The sequence below is a fragment of the Delphinapterus leucas genome, chromosome 1, assembly GCF_059928025.1.
Source record: "Delphinapterus leucas isolate spDelLeu-1000000601 "Yukka" chromosome 1, BTC_Dleu_Yukka2, whole genome shotgun sequence".
In the NCBI taxonomy this organism is placed as follows: domain Eukaryota; kingdom Metazoa; phylum Chordata; class Mammalia; order Artiodactyla; family Monodontidae; genus Delphinapterus; species Delphinapterus leucas.
The window spans coordinates 136271519-136292253 of record NC_143129.1 but is presented as its reverse complement, the minus strand read 5'-3'; the positions used below and the strand labels follow the sequence as shown (position 1 = coordinate 136292253).

Genomic DNA, 20735 nt, shown 5'->3' with positions numbered 1-20735 from the left:
CAATAAATTGGTAAAGTTGCAGGATACAAAATTAATAAACAGAAATTTGTTGCATTTCTATACACTAACAATGAAAGAGAAATTAAACAATCCCATTTACCAGCATATCCAACAGAATAAAATACCTAGGAATAAACCTACCAAAGGAGGAAAAAGACCTGTACTCCATAAACAATAAGACCCTGATGAAAGAAACTGAAGATGACACAAACAGAAACACATACCATACACCTGGATTGGAAGACTCAATATTGCTAAAATGACCATACTACCCAAGGAAATCTACAGATTCAGAGCAATCCCTATCAAATTACTAATAGCATTTTTCACAGAACTAGAACAAGTAATTTAAAAATTTGTATGGAAACACAAAAGACCCTGAAGAGCCAAAACAATCCTGAGAAAGAATGGAGCTGGAGGAATCAGGCTCCCTGACTTCAGGCTATACTGTAAAGCTACAGTCATCAAAACAGTATAGTACTGGCACAAAAACAGACACATAGATCAATGGAACAGGAGAGACCAGAAATAAACCCACACACTTATGATCAATTAATCTACAACAAAGGAGGCAAGAATATACAATGGAGAAAAGACAGTCTCTTCAATGAGTTGTGATGAGAAAACCGAACAACTACATGTAAAAAGATGAAATTAGGACATTCTCTAACACCCTATACAAAACTAAAATATATTAAAGATCTAAATGTAAGACTGGATACTATAAAACTCACAGAGGAAAACACAGGCAGAACACTCTTTGACATAAATCACAGCAGTATCTTTTTCAAGCTGACTCCTAGTGTAATGGTAATAAAAACTAAATTAAACAAATGGGACCTAATTAAACATAAAAGCTTTTGCACAGCAAAGGAAACCATAAGCAATACAAAAAGACAACCCACAGAATGGGAGAAAATATTTGCAAACAATGGGACCAACAAGGGATTAGTCTCCAAAATTTGCAAAGAGCTCATGTGGCTCAATAACAAAAAAACAAACAACCCAATCAAAAAATGGGTAGAAGACTTAAATAGACATTTCTCCAAAGAAGACATACAGATGACCAAGAGGCACATGAAAAGATGCTCAACATCGCTAATTACTAGAGAAATGCACATCAAAACTACAATGAGAAATCACCTCACACTGGTCAGAATGGCCATCATCAGAAAGTCTACAAATAATAAATGCTGGAGAGGGTGTGGAGAAAAGGGAACCCTCCTACACTGTTGGTGGGAATGTAAAGTGGTACAGCTGCTATGGAGAACAGTATGGAGGTTCCTTAAAAAACTAAAAATGGAGCTACCGTATGATCTAGCAATCCCACTCCTGGACATATATACAGATAAAAACATGGTTTGAAAGGATACATGCACCCCAATGTTCATTGCAGTGCTATTTACAATAGCCAAGACACCAAAGCAACCTAAATGTCCATTGACAGATGAATGGATAAACAAGGTGTGGTGTATATACACAATGGGATATTACTCAGCCATAAAAAGAATGAAATAATGCCGTTTGCAGCAACATGAAAGGACCTAGAGATGATACTAAGTAAAGTAAGTCAGACAGAGAAATACAAATATCATATGATATCACTTATATGTGGAATCTAAAAAAACATGATACAAATGAACTTGCTTACAAAACAGAAACAGACTCACAGACATAGAAAACAAACTTATGGTTACCAAGGGAAAAATGGGGGGAAGGGAGGGATAAATTAGCAGTTTGGGATTAACAGATTCACATTACTCAATATAAAATAGATAAACAACAAGGGCCTACTGTATAGCACAGGAAACTATATTCAGTATCTTGTAATAACCTATAGGTTGTAATAACATATATATACATACACACACACACACACACACACACACACACACATATGTATATAAAATTGAATTGCTTTGCTGTACACCTGAAACTAACACAACATTGTAAATCAACTATACTTCAATTTAAATAAATAAATAAATAACATTTCGAAACATAACCCATAACCCATTTCTAAGTTAGAGTAGATATATTAACTTACAACATGAGACCATAAGCTCCCAATGGGTAGAGTTTCATTTTCCTCATCTTTACCCATCCATCCATCATATTGTATGGCACACAGAAGATATAGCTGGAAAGGTAAATGAGCTGAACATACGAAGTACTTTAAAACTTGAACCCCCTGTTCTGCTTATTTCAATTTTTCCAGCCTCAGTGGATAGATATAAATATTCTTCCCAGAATACACAGGCAGTAGCTTTTTACACATAATGACTTCATTCAAGGCACCCTTGACAGGCCAATATGAAAATAACTGATGGCCGATAAGCCTTCTAGGTTCCTCTAGATTCCTTACTCTGCTGCCTTCACTGTGTTCCTAGCTCTTGAACCAGCAATTATGTTCCAAGACAATGTATTACTTGTCCATCCATGTAAATCCAAAGAGGGTGTTTCCCTCAGTTTTACCCTAAGCTAGTCTCTTAAGCATAGGCTGGGGAAACTGGGCTAAATGGGTATTAAAATAAAGGTATCATATATCACCATCATATGAACATGGCAAAACACATCATAAATAAAGAATTTTACTTCTTTAAGAAAAAATACTTCTACTCAGGTATAAACTATTCATTTCTGCAAAGAAATGATTTATCTTTTTTTTTTTAAACATCTTTATTGGGGTATAATTGCTTTACAATGGTGTGTTAGTTTCTGCTTTATAACAAAGTGAATCAGTTATACATATACATATGTTCCCATATGTCTTCCCTCTTGCGTCTCCCTCCCTCCCACTCTCCCTATCCCACCCCTCCAGGCTGTCACAAAGCACCAAGCTAATATCCCTGTGCCTTGCGGCTGCTTCCCCCTAGCTATCTACCTTACTACGTTTGTTAGTGTGTATATGTCCATGACTCTCTCTCGCCCTGTCAAAGCTCATCCTTCCCCCTCCCCATGTCCTCAAGTCCGTTCTCCAGTAGGTCTGCGTCTTTATTCCTGTCTTACCCCTAGGTTCTTCATGACATTTTTTTCCCTTAAATTCCATATATATGTGTTAGCATACGGTATTTGTCTTTTTCTTTCTGACTTACTTCACTCTGTATGACAGACTCTAGGTCTATCCATCTCATTACAAATAGCTCAATTTCATTTCTTTTTAAGGCTGAGTAATATTCCATTGTATATATGTGCCACATCTTCTTTATCCATTCATCCGATGATGGGCGCTTAGGTTGTTTCCATCTCTGGGCTATTGTAAATAGAGCTGCAATGAACATTTTGGTACATGACTCTTTTTGAATTTTGGTTTTCTCAGGGTATATGCCCAGTAGTGGGATTGCTGGGTCATATGGTAATTCTATTTGTAGTTTTTTAAGGAACCTCCATACTGTTCTCCATAGTGGCTGAACCAATTCACATTCCCACCAGCAGTGCAAGAGTGTTCCCTTTTCTCCACACCCTCTCCAGCATTTATTGTTTCTAGATTTTTTGATGATGGCCATTCTGACTGGTGTGAGATGATATCTCATTGTAGTTTTGATTTGCATTTCTCTAATGATTAATGATGTTGAGCATTCTTTCATGTGTTTGTTGGCATTCTGTATATCTTCTTTGGAGAAATGTCTATTTAGGTCTTCTGCCCATTTTTGGATTGGGTTGTTTGTTTTTTTGTTATTGAGCTGCATGAGCTGCTTGTAGATTTTGGAGATTAATCCTTTGTCAGTTGCTTCATTTGCAAATATTTTCTCCCATTCTGAGGGTTGTCTTTTGGTCTTGATTATGGTTTCCTTTGCTGTGCAAAAGCTTTGAAGTTTCATTAGGTCCCATTTGTTTATTTTTGTTTTTATTTCCATTACTCTAGGAGGTGGGTCAGAAAGGATCTTGCTGTGATTTATGTCATAGAGTGTTCTGCCTATGTTTTCCTCTAAGAGTTTGATAGTTTCTGGCCTTACATTTAGGTCTTTAATCCATTTTGAGCTTATTTTTGTGTATGGTGTTAGGGAGTGATCTAATCTCATACTTTTACATGTACCTGTCCAGGTTTCCCAGCACCATTTATTGAAGAGGCTGTCCTTTCTCCACTGTACATTCCTGCCACCTTTATCAAAGATAAGGTGTCCATATGTGCGTGGGTTTATCTCTGGGCTTTCTATCCTGTTCCATTGATCTATCTTTCTGTTTTTGTGCCAGTACCATACTGTCTTGATTACTGTAGCTTTGTAGTATAGTCTGAAGTCAGGGAGCCTGATTCCTCCAGCTCCTTTTTTCGTTCTCAAGATTGCTTTGGCTATTCGGGGTCTTTTGTGTTTCCATACAAATTGCGAAATTTTTTGTTCTAGTTCTGTGAAAAATGCCAGTGGTAGTTTGATAGGGATTGCACTGATTCTGTAGATTGCTTTGGGTAGTAGAGTCATTTTCACAATGTTGATTCTTCAAATCCAAGAACATGGTATATCTCTCCATCTATTTGTATCATCTTTAATTTCTTTCATCAGTGTCTTATAATTTTCTACATACAGGTCTTTCGTCTCCTTAGGTAGGTTTATTCCTAGATATTTTATTCTTTTTGTTGCAATGGTAAATGGGAGTGTTTTCTTGATTTCACTTTCAGATTTTTCATCATTAGTATATAGGAATGCCAGAGATTTCTGTGCATTAATTTTGTATCCTGCTACTTTACCAAATTCATTGATTAGCTCTAGTAGTTTTCTGGTAGCATCTTTAGGATTCTCTATGTATAGTATCATGTCATCTGCAAACAGTGACAGCTTTACTTCTTCTTTTCCGATTTGGATTCCTTTTATTTCCTTTTCTTCTCTGATTGCTGTGGCTAAAACTTCCAAAACTATGTTGAATAAGAGTGGTGAGAGTGGGCCACCTTGTCTTGTTCCTGATCTTAGTGGAAATGCTTTCAGTTTTTCACCATTGAGGATGATGTTTGCTGTGGGCTTGTCATATATGGCCTTTATTATGTTGAGGAAAGTTCCCTCTATGCCTACTTTCTGCAGGGTTTTTATCATAAATGGGTGTTGAATTTTGTCGAAAGCTTTCTCTGCATCTATTGAGATGATCATATGGTTTTTCTCCTTCAATTTCTTAATATGGTTTATCACATTGATAGATTTGCGTATACTGAAGAATCCTTGCATTCCTGGAATAAACCCCACTTGATCATGGTGTATGATCCTTTTAATGTGCTGTTGGATTCTGTTTGCTAGTATTTTGTTGAGGATTTTTGCATCTATGTTCATCAGTGATATTGGCCTGTAGTTTTCTTTCTTTGTCACATCCTTCTCTGGTTTTGGTAGAAATGATTTATCTTAAATCATCACTTTAACAAATATGACCTTTTTCTTTTAAGACACACGAGTATATTATTTCAGCAACAACAAACTTACTCATCATTGTCTTCTGTAGTAGATTCCTTTCTTTCGGTTATACTGAGGTGATTCCAGTTTTTCCTCTTTCCTATATGTGTGCAATAAAAAGAACGTAAAGTTAAGGCAAAAACTGTCAGATTTTAAATAGAATTTAAATCACCAACTTTTCAATAGAAAATAAAAGGGTTGACAAATGAAAGAAGAGTAGGTAAAGAAAAAGTATCCTGAAATTTGTTACGAGAAAATTTTTTCACTATTGTGGATAACTTTTCAATAGGTAGTTTGTTTTTTAATTTGCCAGTCTCCTAATGTTTTATTCATGATTACATTATATAGAAGAAATAATCTTTTGAATAAAATTTCCACTGGGGCTTGGTATATTAAAAAGAAAAACTAGATAAACCCACTTTGATAATATAATTAGTTTAAAATACATTAGTTTTTCATCAAATATTTTCATGAGGAGGGACCTTCAAGATGGCAGAGGAGTAAGACATGGAGATCATCTTTCTACCCACAAATACATCAGAAATACATCTACACGTGGAACAACTCCTACAGAACACCTACTGAACGCTGGCAGAAGACCTCAAGTTTCCCAAAAGGCAAGAAATTACCCATGTACCTGGGTAGGGCAAAAGAAAAAAGAAAAAACAGAGACAAAAGAATAGGGACGGGACCTGCACCTCTGGGAAGGAGGAAAAGTTTCCACACACTAGGAAGCCCCTTCACTGGCAGAGACAGGGCGTGCCGGGGGTAAGCTTCGGAGCCACAGAGGAGAGCACAGCAACAGGGGTGCAGAGGGCAAAGCAGAGAGATTCCCGCACAGAGGATCAATGCTGACCAGCACTCACCAGCCCAGGAGGCTTGTCTGCTCACCCGCCAGGGCAGGTGGGGCTGGGAGCTTCGGCTTCGGCTTCAGAGGTCAGATCCCAGGGAGAGGACTGCGGTTGGCTGTGTGAACACAGCCTGAGGGGGGCTACTGCACCACAGCTAGCTGGGAGTCCAGGAAAAGTCTGGAACTGCCTAAGAGTCAAAAGACCATTGTTTCGGGGTGCGCGAGGAGAGGAGATTCAGAGCACTGACTAAATGAACTTCAGAGACAGGTGCAAGCCACAGCTATCAGCCCGGACACCAGGGACAGGCATGAAACACTAATGCTGCTGCTGCAGTCACCAAAAATCCTGTGTGCAAGCACAGGTCAATATCCACACCCATGCCCCAGGGAGCCTGTGCAGCCCACCACTGCCAGAGTCCCATGATCCAGGGACAACTTCCCCAGGAGAACACATGGCATGCCTCGGGCTGTTGCAGCGTCATGCTGGCCTCTGCCACCACAGGCTCACCACACATTCTGTACCCCTCCCTCCCCACAGCCTGAGTGAGCCAGAGCCCCCGAATCAGCTGCTCCTTTAACCCCCTCCTTTCTGGGTAAAGAACAGATGCCAGAGGGCGACATACATGCAGAGGCAGGACCAAATCCAAAGCTGAACCCTAGGAGCTGTGCGAACAAAGAAGAGAAAGGGAAATTTCTCTGTTCAGCCTCAGCAGCAGCGGATTAAATCTCCACAATCAACTTGATGTACCCTGCATCTGTGGAATACCTGAATAGACAACAAATCATCCCAAAATTGAGGCAGTGGACTTTGGAAGCAACTACAGACTTGGTGTTTGCTGTATGTGACTGACTAGTTTCTGATTTTTATGTTTATCTTAGTTTTTAGCACTTGTTATCTTTGGTAGATTTGTTTACTGATTTTGCTGCTCTCTTCTTTTTTCCTAATTACCTTTCTTATTTTAATAATTAAAAATTTTTTTAATTTTAGTAACTTTATTTTATTTCATTAAAAAAATTATTTTTTCTTACTTTCATTTTTTTCTCCCCTTTCTTCTGAGCTATGTAGCTGACAGGGTCTTGGTTCTCCGGCCGGGTGTCAGGCCCGAGCCCTGAGGTGGAAGAGCCGAGTTCAGGACATTGGACCACCAGAGACCTCCCAGCCACACATAATATCAATTGGCGAGAGCTCTCCCAGAGATCTCCATCTCAACACTAAGACCCAGCTCCACTCGATGACCAGCAAGCTACAGTGCTGGACACCCCCTGCCAAACAACTAGCAAGACAGGAACACAACCCCACCCATTAGCAGAGAGGCTGCCTAAACTCATAATTAGTTCACAGATACTCCAAAACATACCCCTGGATGCAGTCCTGCTCACCAGAAAGACAAGATCGAGCCTCATCCACCAGAACCAGTCCCCTCAACCAGGAAGCCTACACAACCCACTGAACCAACCTTACCCACTGGGGGCAGACACCAAAAACAATGGGAACTAAGAACCTGAAGCCTGCAAAATGGAGACCCCAAACACAGTAACTTAAGCAAAATGAGAAGACAGAGAAATAAATACACAGATGAAGGAGCAAGGTAAAAACCCACCAGACCAAACAAATGAAGAGGAAATAGGCAGTCTACCTGAAAAAGAATCCAGAGTAATGATAGTAAAGATGATCCAAAATCTTGGAAATAGAATGGAGAAAATACAAGAAACGTTTAACAAGGACCTAGAAGAACTAAAGAGCAAACAAACAATGATGAACAACACAATAAATGAAATTAAAAATTCTCTAGAAGGAATCAATAGCAGAATAACTGAGGCAAAAGAATGGATAAGTGACCTGGAAGATAAAACAGTGGAAATAACTACTGCAGAGCAGAATAAAGAAAAAAAATGAAAAGAATTGAGGACACTGTCAGAGACATCTGGGACAACATTAAACACACAAACATTCGAATTCTAGGGGTCCCAGAAGAAGAAGGGAAAAAGAAAGGGACTGAGAAAATACTTTTAGAGATTATAGTTGAAAACTTCCCTAATATGGGAAAGGAAATAGTCAATCAAGTCCAGGAAGCACAGAGAGTCCCATACAGGATAAATCCAAGGAGAAACACACCAAAACACCTATTAATCAAGTTATCAAAAATTAAATACAGGGCTTCCCTGGTGGCGCAGTGGTTGATAGTCCGCCTGCCGATGCAGGGGACGCGGGTTCGTGCCCCGGTCCATGAAGATCCCACATGCCGCGGAGAGGCTAGGACCGTGAGCCATGGGCGCTGAGCCTGCGCGTCCGGAGCCTGTGCTCCGCAACGGGAGAGGCCACAACAGTGACAGGCCCGCGTACCGCAAAAACAAAACAAAACAAAAATTAAATACAAAGAAAAACTATTAAAAGCAGCAAGGGAAAAGCAACAAATAACATACAAGGGAATCCCCATAAGGTTAACAGCTGATCTTCCAGCAGAAACTCTACAAGCCAGAAGGGAGTGGCAGGACATATTTAAAGTGATGGAAGGGAAAAACCTACAACCAAGATTACTCTACCCAGCAAGGATCTCAGATTTGACAGAGAAATTAAAACTTTACAGACAAGCAAAAGCCAAGAGAATTCAGCATCAGCAACCAGCTTTCCAACAAATGCTAAAAGAACTTCTCTAGGCAGGAAACACAAGAGAAGGAAAAGACCTACAATAACAAACCCAAAACAATTAAGAAAATGGTAATAGGAACATACTTATTGATAATTACCATAAATGTATATGGATTAAATGCTCCAACCAAAAGACACTGGCTGAATGGATACAAAAACAAGACCTGTATACATGCTGTCTACAAGAGACCCACTTCAGACCTAGGGACACATACAGACTGAAAGTGAGGGAATGGAAAAAGATATTCCATGCAAATGGAAATCAAAGAAAGCTGGAGTAGCAATTCTTATATCAGACAATATAGACTTTAAAATAAAGACTATTACCAGAGACAAAGAAGGACACTACATAATGATCACGGGATCAATCCAAGAAGATGATATAACAATTGTAAATACTTATGCACCCAACATAGGAGCACCTCAATACATAAGGCAAATGCTAACAGCCATAGAAGGGGAAATCGACAGTAACACAATCATACTGGAGGATTTAACACCCCACTTTCACCAATGGATAGATCATCCAAAATGAAAATAAATACGGAAACATAAGCTTTAAATGACACAGCAAACAAGATGGACTTTATTTATATGTATAGGACATTCCATCCAAAACCAACAGAATACACTTTCTTCTCAAGTGCTCATGGAACATTCTCCAGGATAGATGATATCTTGGGTCACAAATCAAGCCTTGGTAAATTTAAGAAAACTGAAATCATATCAAGTATCTTTTCCAACCACAATGCTATGAGACTAGATATCAAGTACAGGAAAAAAAAATGGTAAAAAATACAAACACACACACACACAAAAAATACAAACACATGGAGGCTAAACAATACACTACTAAATAACCAAGAGATTACTGAAGAAATCAAAGAGGAAATCAAAAAATACCCAGAAACAGGGCTTCCCTGGTGGTGCAGTGGTTAAGAATCCACCTGCCAATGCAGGGGACATGGGTTCAAGCCCTGGTCTGGGAAGATCCCACATGCTGTGGAGCAACTAAGCCTGTGCTGTGTTCCACAACTACTGAGCCTGTGCTCTACAGCCCACGAGCCACAACTACTGAGCCCATGAGCCACAGCTACTGATGCTTGTGCAACTAGAGCCTGTGCTCTGCAACAAGAGAAGCCACCGCAGTGAGAAGCCCATACACCACAACGAAGAGTAGACCCTGCTTGTCGCAACCAGAGAAAGCCTGCGTGTAGCAACGAAGACCCAACACAGCCTAAAATAAATAAAATAAAATAAATTTTTTAAAAAAGGTTTTAAAAAACATGAAGTTCTAAACAAAAAAACCTAGAAACAAATGACAATGAAAACACAATGACCCAAAACCTATGGGATGCAGCAAAAGCAGTCCTAAGAGGGAAGTTTAGAGCAGCACAATCCTCCCTCAAGAAACAAGAAAAATCTCAAATAAACAATATAACCTTACACCTAAAGCAATGAGAGAAACAAGAACAATAAAACCCCAAAGTTAGAAGAAGGAAAGAAATCATAAAGATCAGATCCGAAATAAATGAAAAAGAAATGAAGGAAACAATGGCAAAGATAAATAAAACTAAGAGCTGGTTCTTTGAGAAGATAAACAAAATTGATAAACCATTAGCCAGACTCATCAAAAAGAAAAGTGCAAAGACTCAAATCAACAGAATTAGAAATGAAATAGGAGAAGTAACAACTGACACTGCAGAAATACAAAGGATCATGAGGGATTACTACAAGCAACTATATGCCAATAAAAGGGACGACCTAGAAGAAATGGACAATTTCTTACAAAAGCACAACCTTCTGAGACTGAATCAGGAAGAAACAGGAAGTATAAACAGACCAGTCACAATCACTGAAATTGAAACTGTGATTAAAAATCTTCCAACAAACGAAAGCCCAGGACCAGATGGCTTCACAGGCAAATTCTATCAAACATTTAGAGAAGAGCTAACACCTATCCTTCTCAAACTCTTCCAAAATATAGCAAAGGGAGGAACACTCCCCAACAAATTCTACCAGACCACCATCACCCTGATACCAAAACCAGACAAAGATGTCACAAAGAAAACTACAGGCCAATATCACTGATGAACATAGATGCAAAAATCCTCAACAAAATACTAGCAAAGAGAATCCAACAGCACATTATAAGGATCATACACCATGATCAAGTGGGGTTTATCCCAGCAATGCAAGGATTCTTCAATATAGGCCAATCAATCAGTGTGATACACAATATTAACAAATTGAAGGATAAAACCATATGATAATCTCAATAGATACAGAAAAAGCTTTTGACAAAATTCATCACCCATTTATGATAAAAACTCTCCAGAAAGTAAGCATAGAGGGAACTTACTTCAACATAACAAAGGCCATATATGACAAATCCATGGCCAACATCATTCTCAGTGGTGTAAATCTGAAACCACTTCCACTAAGATCAGGAACAAGACAAGGTTGCCCAATCTTACCTCTATTATACAACACAGTTTTGGAAGTTTTAGCCACAGCAATCAGAGAAGAAAAAGAAATAAAAGGAATTCAAATTGGAAAGGAAGAAGTAAAATTGTCACTGTTTGCAGATGACATGATACTATACATGGAGAATCCTAAAGATGCTACCAGAAACTACTAGAGTTAATCAATGAATTTGGTAAAGGAGCAGGATACAAAATTAATGCACAGAAATCTCTTGCATTCCTATACATTAATGACGAAAAATCTGAAAGAGAAATTAAGGAAACACTCCCATTTACCATTGCAACAAAAAGAATAAAATACCTAGGAATAAACCTACCTAAGAAGGTAAAAGACCTATACTCAGAAAACTGTAAGACACTGATGAAATAAGTTAAAGATGATACAAACAGATGAAGAGATATACCACTTGATTGGAAGAATCAACATTGTGAAAATGACTATACTACCCAAAGCAATCTACAGTTTCAATGCAATCCCTATCAAACTACCAACACCATTTTTCACAGAACTAGAATAAAAAATTTCACAATTTGTATGGAAACACAAAAGACCCCAAACAGCCAAAGCAATCTTGAGAAAGAAAATCGGAGCTGGAGGAATCAGGCTCCCTGACTTCAGACTATACTACAAAGCACAGTAATCAAGACAGTACGGTACTGGCACAAAAAACAGAAATATAGATCAATGGAACAGGATAGAAAGCCCAGAGATAAACCCATGCACACACGGTCACCTTATCTTTGATAAAGGAGGCAAGAATATACAATGGAGAAAAGACAGCCTCTTCACTAAGTGGTGCTGGGAAAACTGGACAGCTACATGTAAAAGAATAAAATTAGAACACTCCCTAACACCATACACAAAAATAAACTCAAAATGGATTAAAGACCTAAATGTAAGGCCAGACACTATCAAACTCTTAGAGGAAAACAGGCAGAACACTCTATGACATAAATCACAGCAACATCCTATTTGACCCAACTCCTAGAGAAATGGAAATAAAAATAAACAAATGAGACCTAATGAAACTTCAAAGCTTTTGCACAGCAAAGGAAACCATAAACAAGACCAAAGGACAACCCTCAGAATGGGAGAAAATATTTGCAAATGAAGCAACTGACAAAGGATTAATCTCCAAAATATACAAGCAGCTCATGCAGCTCAATATCAAAAATACAAACAACCCAATCCAAAAATGGGCAGAAGACCTAAACAGACACTTCTCCAAAGAAGATATCAGATTGTCAACAAACACGTGAAAGGATGCTCAACATCACTAATCATTAAAGAAATGCAAATTAAAACTACAATGAGGTATCACCTCACACTAGTCAGAATGGCTGTCATCAAAAAATCTACAAACAATAAATGCTGGAGAGAGGATGGAGAAAAGGGAACCCTCTTGCACTGTTGGTGGGAATGTAAATTGATACAGTCACTATGGAGAACAGTATGGAGGTTCCTTAAAAAAACTAAAAATAGAACTACCATATGACCCAGCAATCCCACTACTGGGCATATACCTGGAGAAAACCATAATTCAAAAAGAGTCATGGGAGAAGCAGCTTCTCAACTCCTCGAGTCTCTGTCTGCTTCGGCCTCGTCACCTCCTCTCCAGCCTCCACCATATCCATCAGGGTGACCCAGAAGTCCTACAAGGTGTCCACCTCCAGCCCCCGGTCCTTCAGCAGCCGCTCCTATACCAGTGGGTCGGTGCCCACATCAGCTCCTCGGCCTTCTCCCGGGTGGGCAGCAGCAGCAACTTCCAGGGTGGCCTGGGCACCAGCATGAGTCTGGCTTGAGGTTATGGCGGGGCCCTGGGTTTGGGGGGCATCACAGCTGTCACAGTGAACCAGAGCCTGCTGAGCCCCCTCAAGCTGGAGGTGGACCCCAACATCTAGGCCATGCACACCCAGGAGAAGGAGCAGATCAAGACTCTGAACAACAAATCTGCCTCCTTCATCGACAAGGTGCGACACCTGGAGCAGCAGAATAAGATTTTGGAGACCAAATGGAACCTCCTGCAGCAGCAGAAGACAGCCCGGAGCAACACAGACAACATGTTTGAAAGCTACATCAACAACCTCTGGCATCAGTTGGAAACCGTGGCCCAGGTGAAGCTGAAGCTGGAGGTGGAGCTTGGCAACATGCAGGGGCTGGTGGAGGACTTCAAGACCAAGTACGAGGAAGAGATCCAAATGCACACAGACATGGAGAATGAATGTGTCATCATCAAGAAGGATGTGGATGAAGCTTACATGAACAAGGTAGAGCTGGAGTCCCACCTGGAAGGGCTGACTGAATAGATCTACAGGCAACTGTATGGAGAGGAGATGCAGTCGCAGATTTCTGACACCTCCGTTGTGCTGTCCATGGACAACAGCCACTCTCTGGACCTGGACGGCATCATCGCCGAGGTCAAGACCCAGTATGAGGATATCACCAACTGCAGCCAGGCCGAGGCTGAGACCATGTACCAGATCAAGTATGAGGAGCTGCAGACATTGGCTGGGAAGCACGGGGATGACCTCCATCACACGAAGACAGAGATTTATGAGATGAACCGGAACATCAACTGACTCCAGGCTGAGATTGAGGGCCTCAAAGGCCAGAGGGCTTCCCTGGAGGCTGCCATTGCTGATGCTGAGCAGTGTGGTGAGCCGGCCATCAAGGATGCTCAGGCCAAGCTGGCTGAGCTGGAGGCCGCTGTGAGAACTGCCACGCAGGGCATGGCACAGCAGCTGCGTGAGTACCAGGAGCTGATGAACATCAAGCTGGCCCTGGACGTGGAGATTGCCACCTACCGCAAGCTGCTGGAGGGCAAGGAGAGCCGGCTGGAGTCTGGGATGCAGAACATGAGTATCCACACCAAGACCACCAGTGGGTATTCAGGTGGACTGACCTCAGCCTACGGGACCCCTCACCTCAACTACAGCCTGAGCTCCTACCAGTCCAGCTTGGGCTCTGGAGGGGGTTCTGGCTCCTTCAGCTGTACCAGTTCTAAGACTGTGGTTGTGAAGAAGATTGAGACCCATGATGGGAAGCTGGTGTCTGAGTCCTCTGACGTCCTGACCAAGTGAAAGCCTCCTGCGATCCCTCCCAGCCTCCCCACTCACTTGTTCCTGCAAGAAGGAGTTGTGCGAGGGAATGTCAGAACCAGAGACCTGAGGCTCAGCCCCGTCCTTAGCCCACCCCAGGGGAAGTCAACTGCCTGGGGCTCCCTATCTTGCTCACGCCCCCAACTAAAAGCCAATCCAAGAGTAAAGCTTCAGCTGGCTCTGCCAACACACACACACACACACACACACACACACACACAAGAGTCATGTACCACAATGTATATTGCAGCACTATTTACAATAGCCAGGACATGGAAGCAAGCTAAGTGTCCATCGACAGATGAATGGATAAAGAAGATGTGGCACATATACACAATGGAATATTACTCAGTCATAAAAAGAAACAAAATTGAGTTATTTGTAGTGGGGTGGATGGACCTAGAGTCTGTCATACAGTGAAGTAAGTCAGAAAGAGAAAAACAAATATCGTATGCTAACACATATATATGGAATCTAAAAAAAAAAAAAAAGGTTCTAACGAACCTAGGGGCAGGACAGGAATAAAGATGCAGACATAGAAAATGGACTTGAGGACGTGGGGAGGGGGAAGGGTAAGCTGGGACGAAGTGAGAGAGTAGCATGGACATATATACACTACCAAATGTAAAATGGACAGCTAGTGGGAAGCAGCCGCATAGCACAGGGAGATCAGCTCGATGCTTTGTGACCACCTAGTGGGGTGGAATAGGGAGGGTGGGAGGGAGACGCAAGAGGGAGGGGATATGGGGATATATATATACATATAGCTGATTCACTTTGTTATACAGCAGAAACTAACACAATTGTAAAGCAATTATACTCCGATAAAGATGTTAAAAAAAAAAAAGGGATTTCACAAGAGCAACAAACTGGTTCCTTAAAAAAAAAATATATATATATATATATATATTTTTAATCAAAGTATATTAAAGTTTCCAGCTTGCATTATTTAACCCCTATTTTTTTGTCTCAGAGTTGACAACAAGGGATTGTTGATACTAATATCTAGAAAATAGTGAGTTCCTCAGGATATCACAGTAAAATAAATATGATTTTAGAGGTAAAAGTACCTGACTGTTTAAATGCATATTCATTTAGTAAATTCTTGGAAAGATCTTTAGTGCCTATGAAAATATTTCAAATACTGTATGGTATCACTTATAAGTCAAATCTAAAAAAAATAATACAAACGAATGTATATGCAAAACAAAACAAAAAAAAGTAATATTTTTTTTGATATTATCTCCTCAGGCAAGGAAAACAAAAGCAAAAATAGCAAGGAAAACAAAAGCAAAAATAAATAAACAGGACTACATCAAACCAAAAAAGTTTTGCATAGCGAAGCAAACTATCAACAAAACAAAAAGGCCACCTACTGAATGGGAGAAGATATTTACAAATGATATGTCTGGTAAGGAGTTAATATCCAAAATATATAAAGAACTTATACAACTCAACATCAAAAAACCAAACAACCTGATTAAAAAATGGGCAGAGGATCTCAACAGACATTTTTCCAAAGAAGACATACAGATGGCCAGCAGGCACATGAAAAGATGCTCAACATGACTAATCATCAGGGAAATGCAAATCAAAATCACCTCATACATGTTAGAATGGCTATTATCAAAAAGACAAGAAATAACAAGTGTTGGCAAGGATGTAGAGAAAAGAGAATCCTTGTGCACTGTTAGTGGGAATGTAAATTGGTGCAGCCACTATGGAATACAGTGTGAAGGTTCCTCAAAAATGTAAAAATAGAACTACCATATGACCCAGCAATTCCACTCCTGGGTATTTATCCAAAGAAAATGAAAACACTAATTAGAAAGGATATATGCATCCCTATGTTCATTGCAGCATTATTTATGATAGCCAAGATATGATAAGCAACGTAAGTGCTCATCAACAGATAATGTGGTATATATATACAATGGAATATTACTCAGCCATTAAAAAAGAATGAAACTGCCACTTGTGACAACATTAATGGACATAGAGGGTATTATGCTAAGCGAATTAAGTCAGAGAAAGAAAGACAAGTGTCATGATTTCTTTTATATGTGGGATCTAAAAAACCAAATAAATGAACAAATGTAACAAAACAGAAACTGTCATAGATACAGAGAACAAACAGGTGGTTGCCAGAGGGGAGGGAAATGGAGGGATGAGAGAAAATGGTGAGGGAGATTAAGAGTAAAAACTTCCAGTTATAAAATAAGTAAGTCTCAGGCATGAAATGTACATTTGGGGAATATAATCAATAGTAATGTGATATTTTTTTATGGTGATAGATCGTAACTAGACTCATGGTGGTGATTATTATGTGATGTATAGAAATATCGAATCTCTATGTTGTACACCAGGAACTAACATAGTGTTGTATGTCAATTATACCTCCAAACCAAACAAACACATAGAAAAAGAGATCAGATTTGTGGTTACTAGAGGCACAGGGTAGCGGGGAGGAGGAATGAGATGAAGGTAGTCAAAAGGTACAAACTTCAGTTATAAGATAAATAAATGCTAGGGATGTAATGTACAACACAATAAATATAAATTAATACTGTGATATGTTATATATGAAAATTGTTAAGAGAGAAATCCTAAGAGTTCCCATCACAGGGAAAAAATTTTTTTCCTTTTTCTTTTATTTTGCTTCCATATGAAATGATGGATGTTCACTAAACTTATTTTGGTAATCATTTCATGATGTATGTAAGTCAAATCATTATGCTGCACACCTTAAACTTAAACAGTGCTATATGTCAATTATAGCTCAGTAAAACTGGAAGAAAAGAAATTGGTTGAATGACAATAAAACACAAACTGTATCTTTCCTAATTTTTTTTAATCCATTTTATCAGTTTCTGAAAGAGGTAGTTTAAAATCTCCTATGATGATTAGGGATTTGTGAGTTTCTCCTTGCAATCCTGTCCTATTTCGTCATGTTTTGAGTTTTTATTTTTGATGCACAAAGGTCAGGATCCTTTTTCTGGTAGTGAATCTTTCCTTCTCTCATTATGTAAAAATTCGTATTATCTTCAATAAAGCCTTTTTGTCTTAAAGTCTATTTTGGTCTATATTAATATTAATATTCTTGTACCAACTCTTAGCTTTTTTAAAAGGCTAATATTCACTGTTTTTTTATCCTTTTACATTAAATCATCTGACGTCTTTTCTTAAAGTATAATAATAATATTTTAAAGTATAGCTAAAATATGTATTGAACACTTACTATATGCCAGGCACTGTTCTAAGTCTTATTTGTACATTAATTCTTTTAATTCTCACAACAATCCTGAGGTAGATATTATTATTTTCCCCATTTTACAGGCAAGTAAACAAAAATACCATTAAAAAGTCAAGTGACAGATATTCCATCTGCTCCCTGAAAATTATAAGGACCTTAAAATTTTTAATTCCTTTCTGCTTCCTCATATATCTCCCATGCTATTATGGTCTATTAGTATTTGTTTTCAACCCCCTATCAAGTTGTTTTTGTTTTGCTTTATAGTCAGCAAGATTTGTAATCACAGTTTTATAACTAGATTTATAGATCTACCAACATGTTTGCTAATTTATTTTTTTTTACCATTGCTCTTTGCATTTCATTCCTTTATTTGAGGCTCAATTATGAGCATGTACTTACAGAAGTACATTCTTTAGTAATCCTTTCAGGGAATATCTGTGAATGGTAAATTCTCTCAGACTGTCTGAAAATACCTTTACTTCATTCTTACTTCCTGAATAAAAAGTTCAGCTGTGACTTTCAGCTGGTATTATTACTCCATTTCCTGCTGCAGCCTATAGATACTGATGAGATACTGTCAAGCTGTCATTAAAATTTTTTCTTTGTCTTTGATGTTCTGCATTTTTACCATGATACGATTAGGTGTGAATTTGTTTTAATTTGTTTTATTTCATCCTGCTCAGATGAAGCATGCCAGTCTGATCTGGAAATTCCTGTCTTTCCTCAATTATGAAAAGCCGATAGTCCATATACCTTAGATACTGCCTCTGCTCCATTCTATTTCCTCCTTGTAGAACTCCTATTTGACATATGTTGGAGCTTATTCTATCCATTATTTCTCTTTACTGTTTTATCATATACTCCATCTCTTTATCTCTCTGTGCTGTTACATTGCTACAGTCTGGGTGATCTTTACAGATCTATTGTCTAATTTACAAGTACTCTCTTTGACTATGCAAATTTGTTGTTTATCCTTCTACCCCAACTATTAAAAAATAAGTCTGATGCAATCTTGGGAGTAAAAGAACAGAAAAGTTTACCATCCTTCCTCTCCTCTGAAAAGGATACTAGTTTGGAAAAATTTGCTAAGGGGTAGGGGAGGGGATAGCAATATAATGATACACACACACAAACATACATAAATGTAATCAATATATATGATGATAAATATATAAGAGTGTGTGTGTGTATCTTTTTTTTTTTTTTTTTTTTTTTTTAAGCAGGATTTCAGGCACCCTTATTCACGGCAGGTATTTTTGGTCAGGGGAGCTTTCTCTGAAACCTTCCTGTTACTTAAGGAGACAACTGCTTACATCCTGATGGTCCACTTGCCATTTCCCAGGCTTGGAAGCATCTTGCACGCGGTTCCACCCAGTCCCTGAGTCCAGCCGGCTCTGGGCTTTCAGGGCCACACCTCGCAGCACAACCTACCGGCCCAGTGAGGGAGTTTCTGCAGCTCGGTGATAACAGTGGGGAATTCATTTTATCCCAGAAGAAATCGACTCCTCTGTGTTCCCCATATAATTTATAAATAGGACAAATTATTCCTTAATATTATTATATATTTGCAGTACAAACAATTAAGACTAGTGACATAGGAAACTTTAAAAAAATCATGCTGTGTTGACTACGGGTTTCCCTCTCCAAAGCACTGTTCCATTCCTCAGCTTCTTCCATATTCTCTATACAAAATCATCCTGCTGTGACAGTTGCATGGGTCTCCTTCCCATCAACACTGCCTCTGGGCTCAGCACTCCTGACACTGTACAGCTGAGCCGTAGGAGTTATTTTCCCTGTCTTCCATCATCAATTATAAAGCCACTACTCTCCTCGAATTTAGGTAAGAAACAGTTTAAAGAAACAGTATTTCTTAAAAACTCAAGCCTACTGCTAGTTATTTAGTAGGCATGGACTTAACATGGTCTGTTTCTTTTCCCAGCCACTAGCTCAAAAGATGGAGTAGCTTAGTTGTAAAGTCCTGCCAGATTTCCTATGGTAACTGCTGTAGATGGACAAGGTAAGGTCCTACTGAAGGTGCAAACCTCATGCGAAACTCTAACTGCTGAAAACCTCATCACATCAGACAACTCTGTCATTGTCTGTATTTAAAAATGCTAACCGTAAAGTGGCTTGTGGTCACTCTGTTACTGTAGCATCTGACCTCAGGGACTCAGACATAAAATCGTGGTTCCATTCCGAGTTTTGGCGACAGAGTAGTGCCAGATATTTCTGAATACACAATTTTAAATGTTTTTAACCGCTTGGAAAGTATCGCCAACACACTATTTGGGGTTTACTCAGTCACTATGAGGATCAAAGAACCTTAACTATCAATGCCTTACTTCACAAAATCTTATTATAACCAAGGATCTACCCTATGTCCAATAAAAAAATTACACAGCAACTTTTATCAAACAGCAACTACTACAAAGGGAATGATAGAAAAAAAATGACTTCACAAAAATACACTAAAAAATTTGACAATTGTATGCAGGAACTGTCAAAGTTTTAGTGTTTAATAGCACAACTGACCAAGGTCCAAGACGTGAAGTTACCATGTTCAGGAAACATGGGGGGCAGGGGAGGGAAACTACTCTATAAACCAACTCTATAGTATGTGGTAAGAAGAATGCACACTTTATAATATAAAACCTGTCTACACAGAGTAGTTACTTGCAAAAAGCTATCCGGCTTCTCTTGGCTTGTAAAAAGGGTGTTCCAGATTCCAGTGCAGATGAGCAACCTTCAAGTCTTCTGTGTGGCAGCGATCCTGCTTTCCCCGTCCAGCTTTTCCACCCCGGCCTGTGTCATGAGGTCTGCGATGTTTTTCTCCAGGCCATCAATGTGACTGCTCATGTCATCAATTCTTCCAATGATCTGGTCAGACATGGTCTGAAATTTATCTTGCATCTGTTGCAGGAGTGTCTGCACCACCGAGGTGAGATCCTGCACGGTCTTGGGCTCAGCCTCTGCCATCTCCCGGGTTCCCAGCTTGGCAGTGCTGTCTCAGACCGTCACCTACACT

General features: G+C 39.3%; 1 protein-coding gene and 2 pseudogenes across 2 annotated transcripts in view; 1 reads left to right on the top strand and 2 right to left on the bottom strand.

The window, feature by feature from the left end:
- Positions 1 to 20735, bottom strand: part of ITGB3BP (integrin subunit beta 3 binding protein) — a 97093-nt gene that overhangs the window by 36801 nt on the left and 39557 nt on the right. For both annotated transcript variants that reach the window (XM_089921570.1, XM_022581245.2), the window contains exon 4: positions 5403 to 5472. In XM_089921570.1, the coding sequence (XP_089777696.1) occupies positions 5403 to 5472 (70 nt within the window). The remainder of the gene's footprint in view (positions 1 to 5402; positions 5473 to 20735) is intronic.
- LOC111178469 (keratin, type II cytoskeletal 8 pseudogene) lies at positions 9972 to 14504 on the top strand (annotated as a pseudogene).
- Positions 20441 to 20701, bottom strand: LOC111178472 (heat shock factor-binding protein 1 pseudogene; annotated as a pseudogene).